The sequence below is a fragment of the Cupressus sempervirens genome, chromosome 10 (assembly GCF_028749045.1).
Source record: "Cupressus sempervirens isolate cs-2001-9-10 chromosome 10, ASM2874904v1, whole genome shotgun sequence".
Classification (NCBI taxonomy): Eukaryota; Viridiplantae; Streptophyta; class Pinopsida; order Cupressales; family Cupressaceae; genus Cupressus; species Cupressus sempervirens.
In genome coordinates this window covers 848,691,104-848,717,014 of record NC_143127.1, presented here as the reverse complement: position 1 = coordinate 848,717,014, position 25,911 = coordinate 848,691,104, and the positions used below count along the sequence as shown (strand labels likewise).

The window sequence follows — 25,911 nt, the reverse complement described above, 5'->3', positions numbered from 1 at the left end:
TAGGCACACAATACATACGATAGACAAGACAGTATGTATTACGGTGAAGTTAGCAAATAAGGTATATGGAGGTGGTGAGGTGTTCTTACAGAAAGAATAAGACAGGAGGTGGTGAGGTGTTCTTACGGAAAGAATAAGACAAGAGGTGGTGAGGTGTTCGTACGGAAAGAATAAGACAGGTAGTCCGTAAGGTTTAGATCTCACAATCCTCATGGTAGACAAGACAGTCTATACAGTGGACAGAGATACACATACGATAGGCACACAATACGTACGACAGTTTCTAGTACATGGTAGGATATTGTAGAGGGTGGTTGTACAGTCTGAGAGTGAGAGGAGTTGACAATGTACAGTAATGATGGAAAGAAGACGTACGCTAAGAGTGGAATGTCGTACAGCAGCAAGGTGTTGGGTTGTATGGACAATATGAAGCTTGAGAGGTCACACGGTAGTACAATGCATGAACTAATCTATTTATCTCAATTGTTACCAATGCAAGCATGATGTCAACAATAAGAATGATATATTTTCACCGAAACAAAATTAATAATCACAAAATATGCCAAGACAATGTATTAATATATCATCGAGTAGAACTTATAGTTGCAAACAAGGATGTTGTGCGGACTAGCCAGATCCGAGCATGTAATGCAGAGAACGGAATAGGGTGAGGGTTGAGTCCCATCAAAACCAAAAATCCAAGTAGGGAAGGTCTTTCACTTCTGAAATGGCGAACAATACTAAACTCCAACAAGAATTCGTAGTACAATAAAAATAATCAAATCACATACCAAAACAACTCAACATCACGGACATATATACCTCATCGAGGGAGAAACTGTGTCGATAGAACACACGGTTGACTCCTACGAAAATAATTAAAACCAAAATGGGTCCAAGATATGCTAAATCAATCGGTCCATAAACAAGTTTTAATATTTTATTTTATAGCAGGAACATTACAAAGTTGAGCACAAGCAACACCAATACTCATCAACATCTTTGTTTCATAATATCATGATGTGGCGTAACCTTGAAGATTTCACCAGGCAATGTCTTTATCCTGGAATTTGGATGATGCCAAAGATTCTTCACAATGCCTAGTGACAATGGATGGTGGTTTCCTTCATCATTGAAGAGATATCAACCTTTCATTGATCTTAGTTATCTTAACATTATATTTTATTATTATTTATTTATTCTTATATGTTAATTATTATTTATAATTAGATTCATTCTAGAGAGGAGATATTACAAGCTACTTCTACAATAAGTTGACAAGATTGTCAATTTTGGAATGAACTTATGACATTCTTTTCTACATTCCAAACTATTGAAATTACAAAGGTGGCTGATGAAAAAGACTCCTTTGATGCACTCTGTTAGCTACTTTTGCAATCAAAAGACAAGATCGCTGAAATAGAAATGATATCTAAATGCCAACAAAAAAGAAAAGGTCTTAACATGCCACATTAGGGCAATGCTAAGCATTATTCACACTTAAAGCCCAAGAATTTTGAGCACATAAACAATAAACTAGCAAACCCCAATAATTGGCAACATTAAATTGCAAGGTGTAAAGATAAATCTGAGGTGCCAAAGGTCCAAATCAGTTTTGTAAATACTGATTGCAAATTTGAAGAAACCCATTCATATATTCCAAAGGTATTGGGTCCTTCCCCTCGTCCCATGGGTCCTGGTCGGTTTGAACTAGGTTCTTTTCCCAACCTAGTTTAGTGTGGATCTGGACAGGGTAAAAGATCTTGACTGTGGATCTTGCCCTGCCAAACCTGGGCAGACCTAGGGCAAATTTACACCTAGATGTTCAACACCATATTTCACCTTTTTTTTTAAAATTTAACTGTTTGTTTTTGGCAAAAGTGAATTTTGATCACCGCCAACCCTAATTTGACCATTGAAAACAACAAAGAGCTGAATTTTCTTTTTTTGCTTACCATTGCACAAGGAGAGTTGAAGATTGATAGTTGGATACTCCAAGTTGGTTCTTGTGTTGTTCATACGCATTTGCAAGTGCTACTTTGTTCTAAAAGACATTCTAGAGGAATGTTTCAACAATAGAGGCAGTTCTTTGTTGTATTTTTTTCCTTGTATTAATTTTTCACAAATGAACTCTCTAGTTTTGTTTTGAAGCTTTTCCATTTTCGTTCGTGTCTATCCATGTTGTTTATAGAATTTGTTGTGTTAGGTATAAAGATGGAAAGTATTTCTAACTTTGGGACTAGAGCCAACCCCACTTTAAAACAAGCCCACAGTCTACCTTTTTGGAAATATGTAGAAATAGTACAACTTCCAAGCAAAGGAGACTACACCTGGATTTGTCCTCGTTGCAAAGCACAGTATAACAGGTCGATTTAAAGCACATTTGTTAATGAGTTGAAGATTGATAGGTGGATGCTCCACGCTGGTTCTTGCGCTATTCATACGCATTTGCAAGTGCTAGTTTGTTCTAAAAGACATTCTAGAGGAATGTTTCAATAATAGAGGCAGTTTTTTGTTAGTTGGATGCAAAAGACAAGGATAGTTGAAGATTGATAGTTGGATGCTACAAGCTGGTTCTTGTGCTATTCATGCGCATTTGCAAGTGTTGGTTTGTTCTAAAAGGTTTTGTAGAGGAATGTTTCAACAAAAGAGGCATTTTTGTTGTTTTTTTCCTTGCGTTAATTTTTCACAAATGAACTCTTTAGTTTTGTTTTCAAGCTTTTTCATTTTGGTTTGTGTCTATCCATGTTGTTTATAGAATTATTTGTGTTAGGTATAAAAATGGAAAGTATTTCCAACTTTGGGACTAGAGCCAACCCCACTTTAAAACAGGCCCACAGTCTCCCATTTGGAAATATGTGGAAATGGTACACTTTCCAAGCAAAGGAGATTACACCTGGATTTGTCCTCATTGCAAAGCATAGCATAACAGCTTGACCGAAAGCATATTTGTGCTTTATCCCTCAACAAGGCATCAAATTTTGTCTAAGCAAGCCCAAAGGTGAAGGCCTCAATCTAGAGGAGCAAATATTGGCAAATATTTTAGGAGCAAGCAAAAGCAAACCATGTAGCAAGGAAACTAGCTAGAGGTATTCATCTTTCCCTAAAGACTAAGAAAGGATCGAAGGCCTTTCCATCAACTCTAATCTTGAACGTACTAAGGGCCCTCTGTTCTTGTTTATGCCTAAAGAACAATTTGTAACGTGTAAGAAAGCAACAAGACACTTGAAAACAATATTTCATAATGAGTGTAGAGAGGTTGTAGAGAAAAACATAGCTAGACATATCTATGCTAATGGATTGGAATTCAATGTTGTTCACTCACCTTATTGGCAAAAAATGGTGAGATCAATTACTGAGGCTCTAGTAGGGATGAAGAGGTGAAGTCATACTACCTTATCGAATAGAGAGGTAAAACATGTAGAGGACTCCTTAAAGCACATCAAGTGTTCATGGGTCGAAACAAGGGCATCCATAATATCTAATGGAAAGATGCAAAAAATTATCAATCAATCAATGTTATTCTAGTGCCGCTTAAAGGGGCTTTTGTATTGAAAGAAGTAGATTGTGAAGGGTACATAAAGGGCGATTAAATGAATTCTAAGATTATTGTCAAGCCATTGAGGAAGTTGGCCCTCGAAATGTTGTTCAAGTTATTACAAACAATGCCAAAAACTGTAGGGCTGCTATGTCATTGGTTGAGGAGCATTATTCACCCGTTTTTCAAATATCTTTTGTTGTCCACTGACTCAACCTGATGATGCAAAACATTGGAAACAAAGATAAATGGATCATATAGATGTATGATAATGTCAGTGGGATCCGAATGTCAATCAAAAACCTCATATGTCACAAGCATATTTAGGCAATCATCGAGATTGGGATTGTTGAAGGCAATTTAAAAAATAAATCTGATATATTTTAGTAAACTTTTTAATTTTAACTTCTTTTTTTATTTTGAAATAGGTTGGTGAAACATATTTTGCCCCTAACACAATTGTGTTAAGATGACTTCTGAAAGTTCATGAGGCACTAGTTGGAGCATATAGAGGCAATCTAGCACTACAAGGGAAGCAAACATTAAGAAAATGATACTAGATGACATTTGGTGTAATCATGTTTTGTACCTTGAGTTTCGCTGAGCTTATATTGAGAATCAACACTTATATTGAGAAAAAAATGTGATGATCAAGAAGATGGAAGTCATCATAAATGAAAAAGAGAGAGATCTTGAAGAAACATTCTTAAAAGATTACAACAAATTATTGTGTAGAGGTGGAACAAAATGACCAGTCCATTGCATCTTCTTTTCTTTACAAGAAGTCCCAAGTATTATAGTCAACAACTCCTAATTGGCATAGGAGTTGCCCTATATAGAGATCTTGAAGTTTCTTAAGGGTGCATGACAGCACTTCATAGACTCTTTGGTGATCATGACATAAGGGATGTAGTAAAAGTTGAGTTCATGAATTATGCAAACACAAATGATTATGGTCTAAATGCTCTTCAGGACAAGTATATGATTGATGCTCATAGTTGGCAATACGAACATGCAAAATCATACCTGTATGATTGTGCCTACAACGTCTTGCCATCAAAATTTAATTGTAAGTTCGTTCTTAGTTTTAAGAAAAAAGTCTTCCATCTTGCTATTGAGTTTACCGTCTTATTTATATTTTATTTTTATTTTTAACTCTTAACTCTCCAATTTCAAAATCTTGTAGGTTGCTCTCCTATCTTGCTATTAAGTTTACCATCTTATTTATATTTTTATTTTATTTTTAACTCTCCAATTTAAAAATCTTGTAGGTTGATAGTTCATCTTCATATGACAGGAATTGGAGCATATACTGTTGTGATGTGGAGCCTAATCAAACAAGGAGGTTATTTTTTCAAACTTCATTCGGCACAATTTCCCCCCAGATGTGGTGGTTCCTCTCAGATGGTCATAGGGCAGCACCCTAGGCAAGGTCAAGGAGCAGTGCCCCTTGCAGGGTCTTGGGGTCAAAGGCCCCAGGCACACTCCATGTCGCAATACAGGGCAAGGTCGAGGGGCAAAGCCCCTAAAGCCAAATATAAATTTACTATTGTAAAAAGCATTAGAAGTTATACTTTTTCTATTGGTTGGCTTATTCTAGCCCTATTTTATAAGCAGCAAAAAGCTTGTATAAAATGGCTTAGTGTTAGCGATTTCATAATGTATGATGAGATTGTAGCTTCTTGTGGTGGTATTGAGCTGTAAGGGGTTACAGATTCTAATCAAGTTGTAATCACTAGATAATAAGAATATTGGACTCACTGTTTGGTGGAAGTAGCCCAAGGATTGAGTGAAGCATGTTAGATATTTGTGTTTTGTGTTCTCTTCAGTGAGATTTATTATTTTTCTGGTATTGGTTATATTTGCATGTAATTGTTATTTCTATCTCATTAATCCTAACATATACTCCTTCATCCACTTAATAAAACACAATAGACTAAACTCCAAAGAGGCAAAGGACTTATTGTTTGTGCACTCAAACTTGTGGCTCCTCACACACAAAGAAAATTCCTATAAACAAGGGAAAACAAAGAAGTGGGATATCAAAGGAGAGCATACCATGTTGGATGCTTCAATTTACCACCTTCCTGCACTTGGAGTTTACAATGACTATGACCACCTAATGAGCATGAAATTGAGTGTCAATATCATTGCCAATGCTAGTGTGACTATTTGTGATTCTAATTTACCACAACATGTGTAGGAGGATGATATTTTTCATGACCTTTTTACTAATGGTGGCTGATTCTTCACACTTGACATTATTATATTTGACTAAAACATTAATATTGTGGTGCATTTTGCTATGTTATGTTGTAATGTGGAGCCTAATCAAGCTCGGAGGTTTATTCGGCGCAGTTTCTCCCCAAATTATTTCTACGGGGGTTTGGGGGCAGCACTCCCTATTGTAGTACAGGGTGGGGTTGAGGGGCAACACCCCCACAGGGGTTTTGGAGGGCAACGCCCCTGAAGCCAAAAATGACCTTATATTGTCAAAGGCATCAACTGCTATTTTTTTCTATTGGATGACTTATTCTAGCCCTAAATTTGTAAGCGGTAAAAAGCTTGTATAAAAAGGCTTAGGGTAAGGGATTTCATAATAAATGGTGATATTGTAGCTTCTTGCAGCAGTATTGAGCTATAAGAGATTGCGGATTGTGATCACTGGATAATAATAATATTGGACTTGCTATTGGTGGATGTAGCCTAGGGATTGGGTGAACCACATTAAATCTTGGTGTCTTGTGTTCTCTTCTATGCGATCTATTATTTTCTGATATTGGTTATATTTGCATGTAACTGATATTTCTAGCTAAGGTCAATCCTAACATGTTATTTGACCTAAAACTTTAAAATATACAATGACAATCAAGTTTTGACTATTTATATCGTGGTATATTTTACTATGTTATTTGACTATTTTGAACTTAACTATTGCTGCAAATATGTATACATTTTTTAAAAAATTTTATGTCTTTGTACAAACAAATCCAAAACAAACCCAACATCCAAACCCAAGCCAAATCAGGACTAGCAACATTGATATATTCTTGTATGCATGGTGGAACTCTGAAGTTGCCCCATGAAAAAACATCTTTATACATTTTATATAAACTATGTCAGCATGAAACAATACAAGACCACCAAAACAATGATTCGTGGAAAACCAAAAAAGTTGTCTAACTGGAATCAGTACAATACAGAGAAAGCACAAAAAACCAAGCTGCTCATTGAGATGAGAACAACAAAGAATCTAACCAAGAAATTGCCATGGAAAATTATAGAGACAAGGAAAATGAAGATCTGTTTCTGCATGAAACAGTAAAAGACCATCAAAAACTATGACTCACAGCAAACCAAAAAAGTTGTCGAACTGTAGTGAGTACAATACAGGGAAAGCGCATAAAACCAAGCTCCTAATTGACATAAGAACAATAGAGAATCTAACCAAGAAACTATTAAATTTTAATAGATTTGTCATTGTTGTAACTTGTAATAGCACTTATAAATTTTTGTGTGTTTTAAGTTACCTTCTCAATGCGTATGTATATGATATTAAGAGGCATGTCTCTATAGAGACATGTCTTTTTAACTCTCATTAATTATCATTAACATTTACTTATTATCATGATTAAGAATGTGATAATAACTTTTATATATATCTTCAATGAGTGTTATCCGACTAAAACTACACTAACATTAACACTCCCTCTTAGTTAGGAAGGATAAACATAGGAATAGATATGACCTCAATGTAATATCAAGAATGAGACTTTTAAGGATATCTTTGATCAGAAGATATCCACCATTTAGACATCGTCTCATGATATCAAGACCAATGGCCTCTTGAATGTCAAGTCACATGACATTCACCAAGTACTCTAAGTAATGGCCTCCTGAACATCTAGATGCATGATATTCACCAAGTACTCTGAGTAATGGCCTCTTGAACATCAAGTCACATAATATTCACCAAGTACTCTAAGTAATGGCCTCTTGAACATCAAGTCAGAAGACATTCACTAAATACTCAAAATGTTCATAAGCTATGTCCACACATATCCTCAATAATACTTACCATATGAACACTCATGGTCTATTTAAAGAACTTTATCCACCATGCAAGATATAATCTATCATGATTTGCTTAGACATCATAAGATATCCATCATAATAGAAGATAAAGTTATTGTAAGATCGTCACCTTCCAATAGCTTTAACAAATACAAGTGATAACCATTTGGAAGTCGTCACTTCCTCATGATGTATACAAGGTCCAAATAGTCATGAATTAACACTCATGAATCATAGTCCTCTGAATGCTACAATTTCTTGATCACTATAAAATCCATCTCGACATGGTCTACTCCCTTTGAATCAATAAGACCAAGAGATCATCAAAAGTTGACTAAAACATATCCTCTATCTGCTCCCTCTCTTTCCAAGGTTGCCTCTATCAAGGTGTCAAACTCCCTCTAAAACTAATATCAACCTTCCTTTTCCTGCAAGAACATCCCCAAAGAGAGATTTCAAATAGTTCATAAAACTATCTTGAAAGCATACACAATTTATTACTCCAATGTTTATGGCATGAATTATTAAAAGATTCGTGAACATTATTCAAGTGTAATACTTATCTCTGATTGTTAAATGTTGGATGCTTTTGACAACTTCTTCCACTAAGCTCAGTTTTGCTTCAAGGCCCAATACCGATAAGTTTAATTGGCACCACAATATAGGATGCTACATAGATATTTTGAATAGGGATTTCATCAACTAACATATCTATCATTTATCTGGAGATAGTAGCTTTAGAAACTAACACACCCACAAATTCTTTTAATGTCCGATAACTGAAGCAAAACAATTGTCAGAAGACTTCTGCCGAGTTGTCTAGATTTACAAATTATTTGTTTAAACCCGACAGCTTTTATATTATTTGTTCTTTGGACACATCAGCTTCTTATGTATTATTCTTTAACCAAATAAACAGCTGTTCTCTTGAGGATGATAGGTTATAATTTTATTGGGCCCTCAACATGTTATTTTGTTTTATTTACAAGACGTTCTTCTTCCAAAACCGAACACTTACAAAACACCATGTTTATTATAGCTCTCCTTCTAATCGTCAATATGTGATCCTTGCTAGAAGCGCCGAGTGTAAGAAATGTTTGTTCTAGTTCTTATGTCATGTGGGTTCACAATCTTCTCTTCAACTTCCCCAGAGGATAGCGTTCAATTTTATCTTGGAGTCTATTCAAAAAGAAAAACATTGTCTTTTATTTTCAAGAATAATACAACCTTCACGAAAAAAAGGTTTATCGAGTATAGCAAAAATATGGAGTTAAATAGGTTTTTTTTTTAGCATTGTGGGCGATTATCTGCAGATTGAAATATACATGTTGTGTAGCATTCTTCAAGCAAAGAATCGACTCTATAATATTATTCGTTATTCTAATGTATTACATTGTGATTTCAGACTACGATCCTCTTCTGCACTTGTCTCTTAGTTGATAGATCACTCCTTGTTGTGTTGGTGTTCCCCCAATTTCTCTATTAGTATCATTGTTCATATGATTTCTCATTTAAGCACCTTCTGTGTTGGCTTCAGTTTTCAACAATGGAAGTTCTTCGACACTTCTTTTTTAATCTTTGCACCTTTCTTACACGGCCTTTCATGCTCTTCATTTAGGATGTCAATCTATAGCAATGGCCCTCTCACTTTTGTAAGATGTAATTCTCTTAATCTTAGTTATGTTCAATGATTGTTTTAATATAACCATTCTTCATTCATTGCCAAGTCATTCTCATTCGCAGATAGCAATGTTTCATCATCTACCAATTTGTAGGGAATGGCAATCTCCTCCCAAGTTTTTCTCTAATACCAGGTTAAATTTTAATAGCTTTGCCATTGCTGTGACATGTAATAGCACTTCGAGATTTTTGTGTGTTTCAAGTTACCTTCTCAATGCATATGTATATGATATTAATAGGCATGTCTCCACTACATTTGCTTATTATCATGATTAAGAATGTGATAATAACTTTTATATATATCTTCAATGAGTGTTATCCAACTAAAACTACACTAACATCAACAAAAATTGCCATAGAAGATCTTAGTGAAGAAAACCAAAGACCAAGCAGTGATCATGAAAAAATACCACCAATTATGCACTTATTGCTGCCGCTTTTGAGGCTTTGCATTTATATATTTCTATAACTAACTTGCAAATCAGTCAGTTCTACTCATCATATGGCTAGGAGAAGACATTTCTTTACATCATTCGTGTAAGTTGCAAATAAAACTATATATATTTTGTGCAAAATCAAATCAGGAAACAGTCTTCTCTTGATATTTATATTGCTGAGAATTTGATGGTGGAGTAAATGGTACAGTAAGGTACCTAATTGGGTTATTCATGATGTCTTTTCATGTTTCTGAAAAACTAAGTAATCTATATTGTATGCCTACCAAGTCACTCAAAAAGGAAAAAAAATGAATTTTAGCCTAACTACATTGTTGTAAACAATATTACTAACAGCTCTCAGGTGCTTGTTGATGGAACATTGGATAAGCCATGTAAGCTTCATTTCTTCATGGATTTGTCAATCTTCAAAGAATTGGGAGCAATTTGAATTGGTGACAAGAACAGATTGTAAGAAATTCCTCTAGCATTTTCTGTTAGGGCAACTAAACTTTCAAAGAATGCAATTGGCGCACCCTCTAAAAGTTGTCCATGGCCTTCCCGCTATACCAAAGTTGTGAGCAAGTGACATGCCCCTACCCTTTAAAGTGTAATGGGTTATGACTTATGAGCTAAGTTGCCAATGCGGATGCACGAATTTTCTTTTTTGGGGATTTTGTATTTTTGATGCGTTTGGATGCGTGTGTGTGTGCATGTGCGCGCGTGTGTGCATGCGTGTGTGCGCATGTGTGTGTGCGTACATACATATATGCAAAGAAATGCAAGAAATATACAAACATAAATCATTCCATAGTATGATACTTCACCATAGATAGTTCAACTTCAAACTTCACAAACACAAATATAACAATTGAAATAAGTAAATTACTCAAGTTCAAGATTCCAATGCAATTTAAATTACAAAATCAAAACTTAATTCATGATTCAATGTTGATCAATCAAGAGCCAAGACTCAAGATTTACTAATCAGATTCAGAATCACAAGGATTCTCCAAAATATCCACATTCTCATCATCTCCAACTACTACAAGTTCCACTTGTGCTAAATGCACCATATCCCATGATGCTATCAGCATCACCATTTGCAATTTTAGTTAAGTCCTAAAACATTGCTTCCAAGTTTACACATTCAGGACTACATCTCAAAGCTTGGCTGATCCTTCCTTGTATCCATCCTCCTTACATGACAAAAGGCGCAAGTTGGTATGAATGTAAACCAAGTCCTCAGCTTTCTTTGAGCCTCACTGAATAGATATAGGAGTATGTACTCCAATTTCATTCAGCAATAGAACTTGCAACCTAGATATTGTTCATAAAATTAAACATACAAATGAAAAGCAAACTAAAGAATGTTAAACACTAAATTATAGAAAACATGTGGTAAACAAAAAAATAGTTACTTGTAAGAGGAACTTGATTGCAAGAGGTTGTAGATGCTTGTATGGTTGCCCATACATGTACTACCACGTGATAGCCCCCATGTCATTTTGGTCCTTTACTGCATATGGAGTAAGTCTTGATTTCGAAGCAAATAAGCCAAATTCTAGCCTTACTTTTTTGTGCATTTCATCATCTTAGAAGAATCTTGCAAATACTTTATAGCACCCATTAGCAACTTCTTCATCTGTATACAATGCAACTCTAATTGACATAGCAAATATTTCCTGGTTGTAGTACCTTGGAGATGAGGCATATGCAAGGAGTTGGTCATCTTCTCCCAATGATGATGAATGATTGCTTCCACCTTATTGCATAAGACTTCACATTTTGTGGGGTCATTCTCATGTGTTTGTATAGAAATTTTTACTTTCTCTACCATGGTGTCCATGCCCTCGTACACATCCGCCAAGCAAGGTTAATCTATATCAACAAAGCGGAACAGAGTCATGATAGGCTCGGTGAAATCCAATACAAATTGCACATGGGCCCACCAACTGTCATCCAAGACCAAAGCCTTGATCTTTTGGACTCTCTCTGAACTTGAAGTCTTCCATATATCCCACTGGCTAGAAATAACCATTTGGCTCAATGCCCCTTGCACCTTGACAAGTCGTCTCATAACAATAGTATGAGATGCACTAAGCAAGTTAACGATATGTCAATAAATATTAGGCAAAGTTATATACAATTTCATAATTGAACATAAACATAAAATTTATTCAAATTAAATTAATAAATGAAACCAACTAATTACAATTTCCCTTCAGCAACTCCAACTTGGAGAATGATTTGAATATGGATTGTGACATGTGGTGGTTCATCACAAACATTTGTATCTCCTCTCCCTCTAGGTATATTTGCTTCAACGAATCTATTTGGGTGGCAATTTGTTGCATGACCATGTTGAGGGAGAGTATGATGCATGGTGTCAAAAAATATGGTGGTGTCAACTCTCAACCAAAGCAACTACACCCCTACAATTTTTGGCATTATCTGTAACCACTTGGACCACATTCTCACTATCCACCATCTCTATGGCCTCAATGAAAATTCTAGAAGTGAATTGTGATCCTTCATTTCTCCTTCACAATCAACCGCCCTAAAAAACATTGCCCCTCTAGAGCACTGCAATCACATCAATCAATGGTCAGATTCTTGTATCTTTCCATCCATCAGATACAATAGGTATACCGAAGGTTTTCCAATAAGTTTTAATTGGTTGAAGAACTTTCTCTATAGAAGTCTTCTCTTTTTGCAATAGAGTAGCACGCACCTTTTCATGCCAAGGACTAGTGTAATTAGTCAATGCTTTATTGATGACTGACACCATTTCCTTTTAATATGGTGATCTCATCAAGTTGAAAGGAAAACCATTGGCATAGAGGCAACATGCAATGGCCTTATCAACAACCTCTCTTGACTCCATTTTAAATGTGAAATCCAATGGACCTCTTTTGTAGGCGATAACTTCTACTTCTTCCTCTTCCTCTCGTGGTACAAGTACTTGCAAGAAAGGATATTTGGAGGATACAACTGGATCATTCAGCAATTTTATTTTGCTCTTTCTAGATGGAGGTTGATAAAACTTTTTTTTTTATCTTTCAGCCAAATGATCAGCAACTTCTTTTTCTCTTATAAATCCTGCTAATTGTACACCAATCATCCCCTTTCCATCTTTGCTTCCTTTGCAAATTCTCATTCCTTTACCAATTGGGCCCATAAATTGAAGTTTAACCCAAGAATATGAGCTATTGAATGGTTTACTATGACATATATTACATTTCCAAATGTATGACCCACCTCCTGAAACTTGTGATAATCTTGTGGTATGTCTCAATAATGGAGTCCTACATTAATTTTGAAGTTATCACTTTCTTCACCTTGCCCTGCCACTAAACTTGGACTATCCGTAGTGGCCATTCTTGCACAATACAATCTAATAAGAAAATTTAAAAAATTAAATTAGAAATAAACTATGAAGATCAAGCATAAAAGTGCAAAATATGATACAAAAATATTAAAATAGATAGCTAAACTTGTTTCATCATTTTTGTAAAAAATGGAAAAAAAACTAGTTAAAATTCTTCCAAAACTTGAAAAATTCATCAACATCTCAAAAAAAATTCCATAAAAGAACTCAAGAATGGAATCAAATGCTTATCTTAGATGCTTAGAAGTCCTTTGTGGAAGCCATTTGACACCCTAAAGTTGATCCTCTTCAAAACTAATCACCTTGCTCTCAAAATGCAAAAAGGAGACCAAATGAGAAAAAAGCCTAGCTACAAATAAAATGATAAGAATATGGGCTCTTTTAGGATCATTTTGGGGTTTAGGAACAAAAAAAGAATAAAATAAATCATGGATGTAAAAATCATCCAATAATCGTCGATTTCTAAAACCTCGATGAGTTTTCCTAGGAAAAACTCGCAAAAACAGGCAGTCGAGTTTTTTAAAAACTCACTTGGAAATTGGCAAGTTATTGAAAAAAAACTCTCCCTAGCATTTCTTTTGGCATCCAAAAGCAAAAGAAAAATGTCATTTTTGAAGCTCATTTCTTATTTGTAGGTTTAGTCGTCTTTCATCTTAGGGGCAAGGGATTTTTACAAATATAACAATAATGTATAAGTTATCTTTAAGTTATATTTGTATAAAAATTGTCAAGATGTTTGAGATGGGTTTCAACTTCGTAGGAGTTAAAATGCAGATTTTAGATTTTGGGGGTTTTCAAAAAATTCCAAGCTTAGCCCAGATTCAAGATTCAACATACCTTCAGCAGTGTTATCTCCCACAACCTGTCCTACTTGTTTGAGGTCAACTTGAAGCTGGAACAAGGATTTTCTATTGATTCTAACTCATTTTCTCATAAATCAATTAGTTTCAATTCTATACTCCTAAGTCCTGACAGACTTAGCTCAACCACTTGCTCACACCCAAGACAAGCATTACTTTCCAGCAAGCCAAAATTGCTCAAACTCACTTTTGATTTATTTTGCTACAATGTGTTTGCTTCTCGTTTTATAGAAACTATTTACTATGATGTATTTACTTCTAGTTTTATAGAAACTATTTACTATTTTGCTTCCTACCATCAGCATTTTGCATAAGAATGGTGTATGTGTGTGTGTGTGTGTGTGAATAAGAGTATATATATGTTTATATATGTGTGTGTGTAATATGTATACATATATAAACTCTTATTTTCTGTTCTCATTATTTAACTCATTGGATGCATCTTATCATTGAATTTTGCATAAAATTTGTATTTTATATTAAATTTAAGCTTTTTTTTTGGTTCTCGATTTTTTTTTAAAACTAGCCGATTTTTTCCTAAGTTTTTTTAGGGGGCTTGACGAGTTTTTGTTGAGTGAGTTTCCCATCTATGAAATAAAACAATTATGCACATGCAAAAAAAGACTTTTTTAGTTGTTTTGGGCATCCAAAATAGCCTCGGGCCTGCAGATGCTCTCGAATGCCCATGGAAGCTCTGTGGAGGCGCTCAGGAACCACTGCCTGGGCCTGTAAATGGTCATGGAAGCGTTTTTGTTGAGCAACTCAATAGAGCCTTTGAGGTGCATTGGGCATCTAGACACCTCTACATCTGCTTCCAAGCATGTGGCAAGAGCATTGGTATCCTAGCTTATAAGTAGTTGGCTTGTGGCTACCTTAGCTCTTCAATAAGTTGTGTAGTCACTGTCATAATCGTAGAGAGGTAATAAGGTCATCCTAGGGTTTATAGCTGAGTATCAAAGTCGGCTTGGGTGTCAACCAAGCCATAATTAGATATAAATAAGAGCTAGTGGCTAGTTATTATCATCCTGTGTTCCACAAGGACACGTCCCCTGTGGTTTTGAGGTCGTACCTATACCGAGGACAAAACAGAGCCGCGGGGATGGATCTTGGTCGTCCCTTGAGTCGTTCCCTTTTTGAAAAATTTGTAAACGTCCCCGAAACGGCCAAATTTTTTTGGTTGGAAACTTGGGGATGGCCAACAGTACCGAGGACAGTTTTGTCGTCCCCTAACTGTCCCCGAAATTGCTGGTCGTCCCCTTTTTTCCAGCCAATCTGGTAAAAAGGTAAAACACCCCCAAAAAACCTTTTTTTTTCTAATTTTTGTTGTATGTGTGGCCCCTAGTTGTCTTAAAGACATAATAAAAATATGCAACCCATATTTGGTCCATTATAACACTATCACTTCTACTCATTTTTAGATTTGACATACTTGCTAAGAGGAAGAAAAAAAACATAAAAGCAATAGCAATAGTGAGGAAAGATTGTGTTTAGTATTTACTAACTATTTTAGTTGGACTTTTCTTTATTTCATTATGATTTCAGCATGATACTTGGAGCCTTTAGGCATTTTGATTTTATCTATATATGTATGTAATATTGTTATAATGGAAGTACTTAGTATTTGCCATTTGATAATATTCCATGTATTGATCTTCTAAAATGTCTACGGTGAATGGTTTATCAATATTATGATACGCACATTTGAATTTTGTCTTTATATATAAAAAATCCCCTATGTTTTTAATCGCCGTCCTCTGAGGTCCTGTACCTTAAATTTTGGCTTTGACCCGTACCTATACCAAAAACACGTCCCCATCCCCTAAAACGTCCCTGTCCCAGAGACTCCGTGGAGCATAGTTATCATCATACTGTAATGTCCCCTTTCTAGCATTCATAGCATGATGTGTCATTAGCCTATTTCCCCATGGTCTCATAGGCTAACCAGGACATCAAAGGGACTTAGAGGCCATTTGACCTAGACAGTTTCAGTTGCAGGTGTCTCTGAGGGGTTTTGAGATAGTTTTGGGCATACTTACTATTTATAGTAAGTCATTCTGGATATGATTGGACATCCTATGGCAGCAACATGTCGATGGTAAATGTTTAAAATCGACAAAAAGATTCATTTATGATTTATTTTGCATTAATAAAGTCATTTTATAAAGTTAAATTCAAATATTTAACTTTGTTAATGCTTAGACTATAGTTGGTGGGAAATATTTAAATAAAAGAGTCCCCTTTATTTTATAATACATTGGAGACATAAGTTACATAAGGGAGTTATGTTTTTATCCCACATTGACAAGAGGAAGGCATGGGTTTTGTGAGAACAAAATAAAAGAGGTGGAAGAGCTTCCCTTGAGGTATGCGTTGGTTGATTGAAGAAATCACATGTTTAGTTTGGAGAGAATCTTCCTGGGGCTTTGAGGACGAAATCCCTTGCAGCTATCAATCTCCACGCTGTTGCAATATACAATCTGGGGGTTTATTTGGTGCCTGCAAATCAGAAACTAATTTGCAAAGTGAATGGTGAACAGTGACAGCGCTACAATGTTGACCTACAGTGCCAAGCTACAGTGACAGCGCTACAATGCCGAGCTACAGTGATACGGCTACAGTAATTGCTATCTTGTTGGAAATCAGATTGTGAGGTTCAGCAGCAGGGTACAGTGCAGTTTCTAGACCAGTTTGGGGAGCAGTTCGGGTGTCTCTTCATCAGCATTCGTCAACAATGATTTGCATCAATTTCTAGGTTCCAATTTAATGTGTTCAGTCTTAGGAATAGCAATAAGAGTCTGTTTTTACTGATCAAAAATAGTACAGACTGTAACAATCCAGCATATGTGTTAAGATCAGTCATTGTTATTCATTGAAATCATATATATGTATTTGGAATGTCATAGTAAATGTGAAGTGCATTGATGAGGTCTTGACATTTCAATAGATTCATTCTTCATATATTGGAGTTGTAACATCTGAATGTTGTAATTGGCAACCCTCCTGAAATACATCATTGTTTGGTACTGTTCTTACATCACTACATTTTGGCACTGTTATTACATTAGTTTACTGTGGGTTTGTTGCACAACAAATTCTTGAGTATGGTATGTTTGACAGAATTCCCATAGTACGTATTCAGTTCCATTCTACAGCACTACGGGTCAAATTGCATGCCAAGTGTTTGACAAAATTTCGTACTTCAGCATTGGTAGTTGTTAGTAGTTTTTAGTAGGGATCTTTACAGTGGTATCAGAGCTTGTTTTTCCTGCCATCCTAGTGGGTACAAACACAATGAACAGGTGGTGATATGACAGATTGGAGTGTTCAACCTTTAACTCATCACTATAATTTAAGAAGAACCAGGGCTCGTCTAAACACAGGACAAGAGGAACAAGGAAATCTAGAGGATCATATTGATACAGGTGAACAGGTTATTGGCAATATGGGAGACAGGAATGCTAGGGATCCTGGAGAGGAAAGATTCTTACAGTTATTAGAGACCTTGGCACAGGGACAACGATTAGCAGAATAGAGGGCACAGGAACAAAATCAGAGATTGGAGCTTATGATGCAGATGATGGCTCGTCAAATGGGGTTGAACGCTAACATGGATGGAGGAAATAATCAGAATGGTAATTATCAGAATGCTAACAATCAAAATGGGAATAATCAAGATGGGACACATAATGGAGGTGAACAAATTGGGAACAATTTCGGTCATGCACCCCAGCAAGCTAAGACCGTGACTTCGAGGCCCATGATTCCCACATTTCCTCCTAGAGCTCCAGAGCAGCCCGTACCAGAGCCCCAGACCACTGATATACAGAACCAATTGAGGAGAGATTGGGAAGTCGGAGGTCCAGATTTTACTGCTGCAATTACCTTTAGGGAGTATATGGATGTGCGGATGAAACATATGCCACGTGGACATGACAGGAACCAGAGCTATGAGCTACGGAAGAGAGTAAGGAAACTTCAGTTACCATATTATGATGGCTCGGGGAAGTCTACAGCAAGAGCTTGGGTTCAAAAGCTTGACACATACTTTCAATTGAACCCTATGCCTGAGGAAGAAGCTATTAAGTATGCAGCAATTCATCTGGATGGGTTAGCACACGAGTGGTGGCATCATGGTATGGTCACTATGGGACATGCACACATTACCTCATATGTGGAGTTTACGGAGAGACTGATTGAACATTTTGATAGGAAGGATCCAGAACTCCATTTCAAGGAGTTAACTCAGCTTAAACAGTGGGGATCATTGGAAACATACATTTCAAAGTTTCAAAAACTTGCAGTGTTAGTAACAAATGTATCTGAACAAAGGATACTGGTTCTATTTATGGATGGGTTAGCTGATCCGTTGAGAGGGTGGATTAAAGCTCACAACCCTCCCACTTTGCAGGAAGCCATTAAGAAAGCTCGTGACATGGATTCCTCTTCAGCTTCTAAAAATAAATTCCAGGCAAAGAGTTTCCCTTCGAGGAAAGATAAGGACAGTAAACCTTTTCATAGAGAGGCTCAGCCACCTAAGGAGGAAAGTAAGAGGTTGGACAATGAGACACTTAATGATCTCAAGAAGAAGAAGCTTTGTTTTCATTGCAGGGAGCCTTGGGATTTGTCACATAAGTGTCCATTGAAAGCAAAAGCTAAGCAGATGGAGTACTTTTCAGCTGAAGAGTCAATGGAGGGAGATTCAGAGCAATCATCAGAATCAGATGGAGATGATAATTCTTCACATGAGGAAGCACGCAGTGATAGCAAGATAGCTCAGTTGTCCAGTATACAGGAGGCCGTCACTTTCAAAGTTAGGGGTACTTTGGATGGACAAAGATTTGTGGCACTCATTGATACAGAGGCAACACATAACTTCATTGATGAGAAGTTTGGGTCACGCAGAGGGCTACATACAGAGGAGCATAGGGGATTTAAGGTGATGGTTGCTGATGGCTTCAAAATCGATTGTACCAAGAAAATCACCAACTTGCAGCTTCATTTGGGAGATTATGACATGGTGGGAGATTTCTTTGTGGTCAACATTGGTGATCAAGATATGGTGCTTGGGATGAATTGGATTAAGTCTCTGGAAGAGTTTACATTTAACCTCCAGAAAATGGAAATGAGGTTTGAGGCAAATGGTAAGAAGATAGTGCTCAGAGGTTTGTCAAATGGGAGACTTTGAGTGGTGTCACTCAAGCGGATGCAAAGTTCCTGCAGACACGACCAGGTGCAGTGGACAGCAGAGTTCAGAGTAACGCCTGAGGTGACAGAGCAGCATAAACAGGAGTATCCACCTGATGTACAAAAAATAATAACCAAACACACTAAGGTGTTTTGTGAGATACCTCCAGGGAGACCCCCGGATAGGGGAATCGAGCATGTTATTGAGTTAGAGGAAGGGGCTAAGCCAGTTATCATCACACCTTACCGCCATCCAAAGAGATATAAGGATGAAATAGAAAAGGCAATTAAGGAGTTGATTGACATGGGGCACATACGGCCAAGCAAGAGTCCTTTCACTTCTTCAGTAGTATTGATGAAGAAGAAGGATGGTACAATGAGGATGTGCATTGATTATAGGGAGCTAAACAAGAAGACAATCAAGAACCGATACCCTATTCTATGCATTGATGAGCTTATTGATGAATTGCACGACGCCTGCTACTTCTCTAAGATTGATTTGAGATCCGGCTACCACCAAATACGGGTTAGAGAGGTGGATGTGGAGAAGACAGCTTTTAGATGCCACTACGGACATTTTGAGTTCTTAGTCATGCCTTTTGGGTTGACTGCCCCGCCACTTTCCAGTCCTGTATGAATAGAGTGTTCAGAGATCAGTTGAGGAAGTTTGTGTTGATTATTTTTGATGATATACTAATATACAACCATACTTGGGAGGAACATTTAAAGCATATTGATACAGTGCTCAGTATTCTAGAGAGGGAGTCATTATATGCCAAGATGAGTAAATGTGAGTTCGGGATGACAGAGTTGCTCTATCTAGGGCATATTATTAGTGCAGGAAGTGTTCGGGTTGACCCAGACAAGATCAGGGCCATTCTGGATTGGCCACCACCGAGGAACACTTCACAACTCAAGGGATTTCTTGGGCTTTGTGGGTTCTACCGCAGATTTGTGAAAGGATTTTCACAGATAGCAGCACCACTTACAGATTTGACACGAAAAGACAGTTTCAAGTGGTTAGAGAGGGCTCAGGATTGTTTTGACAGGTTCAAGAAGCTGATGAGTACATGTCCTGTTTTAGCCATTCCAGATTTCACCAGGCCTTTTGAGCTGCAGTGTGATGCCTCAGGACAGGGCATAGGAGCTGTTCTCATGCAGGACAAACATCCCATCACATATGAGAGCAGAAAATTACGAGGTGTTGAGAGAACCTATAGCATCTATGACAAAGAAATGCTAGCAATCATGCACGCGCTAGCTAAGTTCAGGCAGTACTTAGTAGGAAGCCGATTCACAGTAAAAACAGATCATAATAGCCTGAAACATTTCCTTGGACAAAAGGATCTTGATGACAGGCAACAGAAATGGGTGAGTAAATTACAAGCCTATGATTTCGACATAGTCGCAGATGCTTTATCAAAGGGAAGAAAAATATTGTCGCAGATGCTTTATCCAGGAGGCCTCATTTACTTGCTGTTGGGATAGTCATGAATGATTGGAGAGAGATGATCTTGGCAGAATATGCTAAGGATAGTTGGGCATCTGGCATTGTGGAGGGGGCCATTCAGGATAGCCGATACACCGTTGTAAATGATCTGATCATCTACAAGGAAAGGATTTATTTAGTACTTAGGTCTACTATGAAGCAGAAGATTTTGCGGGCATTACATGATTCACCAATGGCAGGACATCTCGGATTCTTTAAGACATATCGGTAGGTGAGAGAGCACTTCACTTGGAAAGGACTCAAATTAGAGGTGCTTCAATTTGTTAGGGAGTGCCAAGTGTGTCAGCAGAACAAACAAGAACATTCGTTTCCGGGTGGTTTACTACAGCCCCTACCCATACCAAAGAAGAAGTGGGATAGCATTTCCATGGATTTTATCACAGGCCTCCCCAAGGCACAGGGTCGGGATTGTATTTTTGTTGTGGTAGACAGATTGACGAAATTTGCACATTTCTTTGCAATTTCAACTACGTATTCAGCAGCACAAACAACAGAACTATTTTTTCGAGAGGTATTCAGACTACATGGGATACCACGGAGCATAGTCAGTGACAGAGACAGCAGATTTATGAGCCACTTTTGGCAGGAGTTGTTCAGGTTATGTGGAATAGAGCTCACTCCAAGTACCAGTTACCACCCCCAAACCGATGGGCAAATAGAGATAGTGAACAAGTGGGTTGATAGCAGTGCCATGTTTTACATCTTAGAAAACTTGGCAGTGTTAAAATGTAAAACATGGCACAGCTATCTTTTATTTCTTGTTTGCAATGACTTGAGCGAAGAAAGGAGGAGGAAAGTAGGCTTCCAAGCCCTTGCTAGGTGATTGCAAAGTATTGGAGGCCAATTTGAGTGGATTTTAGGACAGTGCCAAGAGATACATCCAGGATTGAGTGTGAACCACACACATCAGCAGAGATGCCGAGCGAGGAGGAACGGTCACGCCCAGCATAGGCTTCTATTTCTTGGACTAGACCCTCTAGTTCCTCTCCCTTATTTGCTAGTAGAGCTGGAAAGAGGAAGATGCAATTGTAATGATGTATTTGCTTCTAGTTCTGTTTACTAGTTTACTTCTAGCCATCAGCATTCTGCATGAGAATACAATTTTGTACCCACTTTGCGTCTATATATATATCTAAACTCAACTTGTTTCTTTTGTGTTCTCATTAATTAACTCATTGGATGCATCTTCTCATCAAATTTTGCAAAAAAAATGCATTTCTAATTAAATTTAAGTTTTTTTTTGTTCCAAGTTTTTTCAAAAACTGGACAAATTTTTCCCAATTTTTTTTAAGGCTGGGCGAGTTTTTGCCAAGTCTGAGTTTTCCAACTATGGCTAAAAGCCTAAAACAACTTGATGAATCTAAATCTGATGAGGAAGATTGGATTCACAGTTCATGAATACTAAGTGAGATGCAATGGACCAATTATGCTCGCATTGCTAATGAAATGACCACTTTAGATGCTCCATTCTCAATCCTCCAACGAAACCAAGGGGAAAAGGCTAAAAGAAGGTAATGGAGAAAGAGCATAACTCATTGATGAAGCAGATTACTCGGAAGCTTGCAGACTACCCACAATAAAGAATTTCATAAAGGCAATAGCCATCCATTAGTGCATGCAGTTTTAATACTGTTCTCTTATCAAATATGTAGTGATATTGGAATCCCTAGAATAACCAATCAATTGTTCTCTGTTCGCATTCTATATTGCATTTTGTTAATACTTTCTTTCTATTGATTACGTAACATTACAAGTAAACACTCATAAAACAATTTTGCTTTAAATATAACAATTGGAGGACTATAGAGGAATAAACACATGCTTAAAGCTAAAAAACCAAACTATTTAATCAAGAAAAATATTTCACCAAAATCATTTCCTACTCAATTAAGATGGTTTGTGAACCTCAAAATTTATGAAATACAAAGAAATTTATACTTTGCCAAGGGTCAAGTAAACTAAATAGTTTCAATCTTTTTGGTATAGCAGGAAAAATTTACAAGTTGATACTATGGGAAGCAATCATGAATATGGATTTGCTTTTTTAAATCAAATTAGCTATAAACTAACTGTTTGCAAAAACTGGATAAGTGGAATGATATGTGATAAAGAAGTACCTGACCACCCTTTCCGTAGACTGTGAGAGGATGCCCAACAGCCGCTTGCACGCAGAAGCGATTCAATGCTGTCCCAAATACACCATCATAGTCTAGTCTATTTATTAGTTCTTCATGCATTGCAGTCTCTGGAGTCATGACACCGTAGACCACCCCTTGATTAAGGTCTGTAGCCCTTAGTCCCCAGGCCTTACAAGTGAAAGCAATGTTATGGGAATCGTGGACTTTGCTAAGATGATAAAAAGAACTCGCTTGCTTAGGATATGGTAATGTATCAGTTCGACCATTGTGATTGATGGTAATGTACCCCTCTTCAATATCAATATTAGGAGTTCCGTATTCCCCCATTGTGCCCAATTTCACCATATGGCATTCTGGACTGTATTCTTTGATTGCAAAAAGCACATTCAAAGTTCCAATCACGTTATTATGCTGTGTATAGACTGCTCTCCCTCTGTCTATCATGGAGTAAGGAGCGGACCTCTGTTCTCCAAAGTGCACAACAGCCTCAGGTTCAAAAGATTTGAACGCTTCTGCCAGAAAATCAAAATCACAGATGTCACCAATCAAAAGGTCAACTTGCTTGCCGGACATTTGATTCCATCTCTTTATTCTCTTCTGAATAGAAACAATGGGTGTTAAGGAATCAATGCCGAGCTGTTGATCAAATAGTCGGCGCACAAGGCTGTCAACTATCGCAACTTGGTAGCCTTTGTTTGAGAGGTGTAGTGCCGTTGCCCATCCACAGTACCCATCTCCTCCGATAACCATAACTTTTTTGCCTTTGCCCGGTTCTTCAGACTCCACATAAGTTGATGGATTGCCTTCTTTTTCCCTTACAGCAACAGCCATGGGCGAAAATCTGGTTCTGTATGTAACTTGCTTTCCAAAACTAGAAGAAGATACAAGGCTGCTGCCTCCACACAACGTCTGTTTTCCAAATGCAATGACACTCTGTCTTCTCAACAAAGAAACTGCACTGGTGGACTTTGAAGTGGCGCTGGCTTCCAATTGGGGTTTGAAACACGCCATTGCATTAGGACAGCAAGCAGCCGCCATTTTATGGAGTATCAAAAGCCAACTTATACTCGAGCTTCTACATGTCAAACATGAACTTTTTAAAGAAAAATGACACCTACTGAATACAAGATATACTGAAAATGGAAAATATAGAACATGTAATATGCAATCTTTTTACTCGCGAGTACCTAAAAAGGGATTTGTTTTTTTGGCCTCTGTATGCGACAGACCCAGGAAGATGCCACTCGCCCCCAACTGAACAAATACACCGTACATTTTTAATTCATGCTAATCGAAAATAAAAACAGGCCAGTAGAAATCTTACCTCTGAAGAAGAACCCAAATAAGTGGATAGTCTTTCTCAGTCCAAAGTAGAAGAGAGTTCACTTTTGTAGTAGGAGAACTGCCTCTTTGTGCGGCAGAAAGTATTGGAATGAGAAGAGTAGCACAGAAGAAAATTTTGAGATCGCAAACCTAAGAGCATGGATGGAACATATAATTTACCATTATTATATGCGTCTCCTGTCCTCATACAGATGGCATTATGCCGTAAAACGACGGGTATATTCCTGTGATCTGGGTACATTTTATTGGTTTCGTTCAATTGTAAGCTAGATTTTAAACTCTATCCGACGAATATTCTCTATAGATTCTGTCATCTCTTGTACCTCTCTTTAATGAATAGTTACTACTAGTGGATAGTCTTGTATAGTTTTGATGATGTTCATAAATAATTAAGTCGTAAGGCTTTCTTTCTAGGAGACTTTGGTTGGAATTTTTTGAGTTTTCAATGTTGTTGGATGTTTGAAAAGGTCAAAATAGGGTCGGTAAAGAAAACGGTGTTTTTTGTCATAAAAAATGATAGTGGTATCAGAAAAAGCGATAGTAGTTTGGATGCTGATAAAAAGAAATGGCATTGGAAGAAAAATTCTCCCCAACCGCTGTCGGACGAAACTCTAGAAATTATTTGAGCGCTCTGTTGGACAGCCGCTTCTGCTTCTCTTCAGTTTCATGTTTTGATGCATGTAATACAAAATAAGATCATTGATTTAGGATAATAAAGTAGGAGCAAATTCCAATTACTATTCTCGTGAGAATTAGATTTGGTACTTCAATTAGTGAGAATCGAATTGCCGCATTTGCCCTAAAAAGAGATGAAACTGCCCTGTTTTTGGGATTCGAAATGTTGGATGCATTCATCGAATTTGGCTTAAATTTTATTTGCAATAGGAAATGCCCTTAGCTTTTGTTCATTAATCCAGCTTTCCGTCATAGAAAGGTTTTATTTTTTCAGATCCTCTGAATTGTTGTGACGTTTTAGATTGAATGCAGGCCATAATAAATCTGTTGAACAATATTTTGCAGCCATAAGCAATCTACCTGTCAAGCAACAACTTTTCCTAATTTGCCCAGACCAAGTACTGCGTCCCTTCTCAAATGCTGAGGTTTTTTTATTTGTGATTGATTTGCATTTTATTGTGGGCTCTCAACACATAGATAGTTTTTTTTTTTTTTTTTTAATAGGTAAAGTATAAGAAAATGTTGTTGTTTTTTCTAGGAAGGGTAAATATTTTGTTTTTAGAGTAATAAATTTCTAATGTCACAAATGAGAGACTCCATTTCTAGATGGGGAGAATAACATCAAAACAACTTAAGGGTCAAAATGCATCAATGTCAATATTCCTTAAAGTAATTTTAATTATAATAAAGAGAAATGTGTCGATATTTTGTTAAGCAATTTGAATTATAATAAAGAGAAATATGAAAAGATAAAAGGAGGTGGGAAGAGAGAGGGGTGGAAATAATGATTAATAGATAGATGGCGAGAGAGAGAGATATGAAGATGATAATTGAAGACTTGAGAGTGAGAGAGAAAGAAGGTGTTGGAGACTAGTAATGGAGAGAAGTATTTAGAGAAAAGGAGAAACACAGAGAAGGGAAGATAGAGATAGGTATAAGCAGTATGGGATGGGTGTGTGTATATCAGTTAGAGAGGGAAGAAAAGTACAAAGATTTGAAAATAGGAAAAGATGTGGGAAGATAGAGGGAGAGAATGAGGTAGACATAAGGAAGGTGGGGGGAGAGAGAGAGAGAGAGAGAGAG

The 25,911-nt window shown here is 37.0% G+C and overlaps 1 protein-coding gene across 2 annotated transcripts in view; it reads right to left on the bottom strand.

Annotated features, from left to right (window-relative positions):
- Positions 1 to 24,292, bottom strand: part of SQD1 (sulfoquinovosyldiacylglycerol 1) — a 65,586-nt gene extending 41,294 nt beyond the window's left edge. Inside the window, exons 1-3 of one of the 2 annotated variants that reach the window (XM_089802991.1) lie at positions 24,134 to 24,292; positions 23,997 to 24,063; positions 22,789 to 23,884 (exon numbers count right to left, since the gene is read on the bottom strand). In XM_089802991.1, coding sequence (XP_089659117.1) covers positions 22,789 to 23,847 — 1,059 coding nt within the window. In that variant the 5' untranslated portion in view covers positions 23,848 to 23,884; positions 23,997 to 24,063; positions 24,134 to 24,292. The remainder of the gene's footprint in view (positions 1 to 22,788; positions 23,885 to 23,996; positions 24,064 to 24,133) is intronic. The other variant, XM_089802992.1, reaches the window with a different exon arrangement.
- Between the last annotated feature and the right edge of the window lie 1,619 nt (positions 24,293 to 25,911).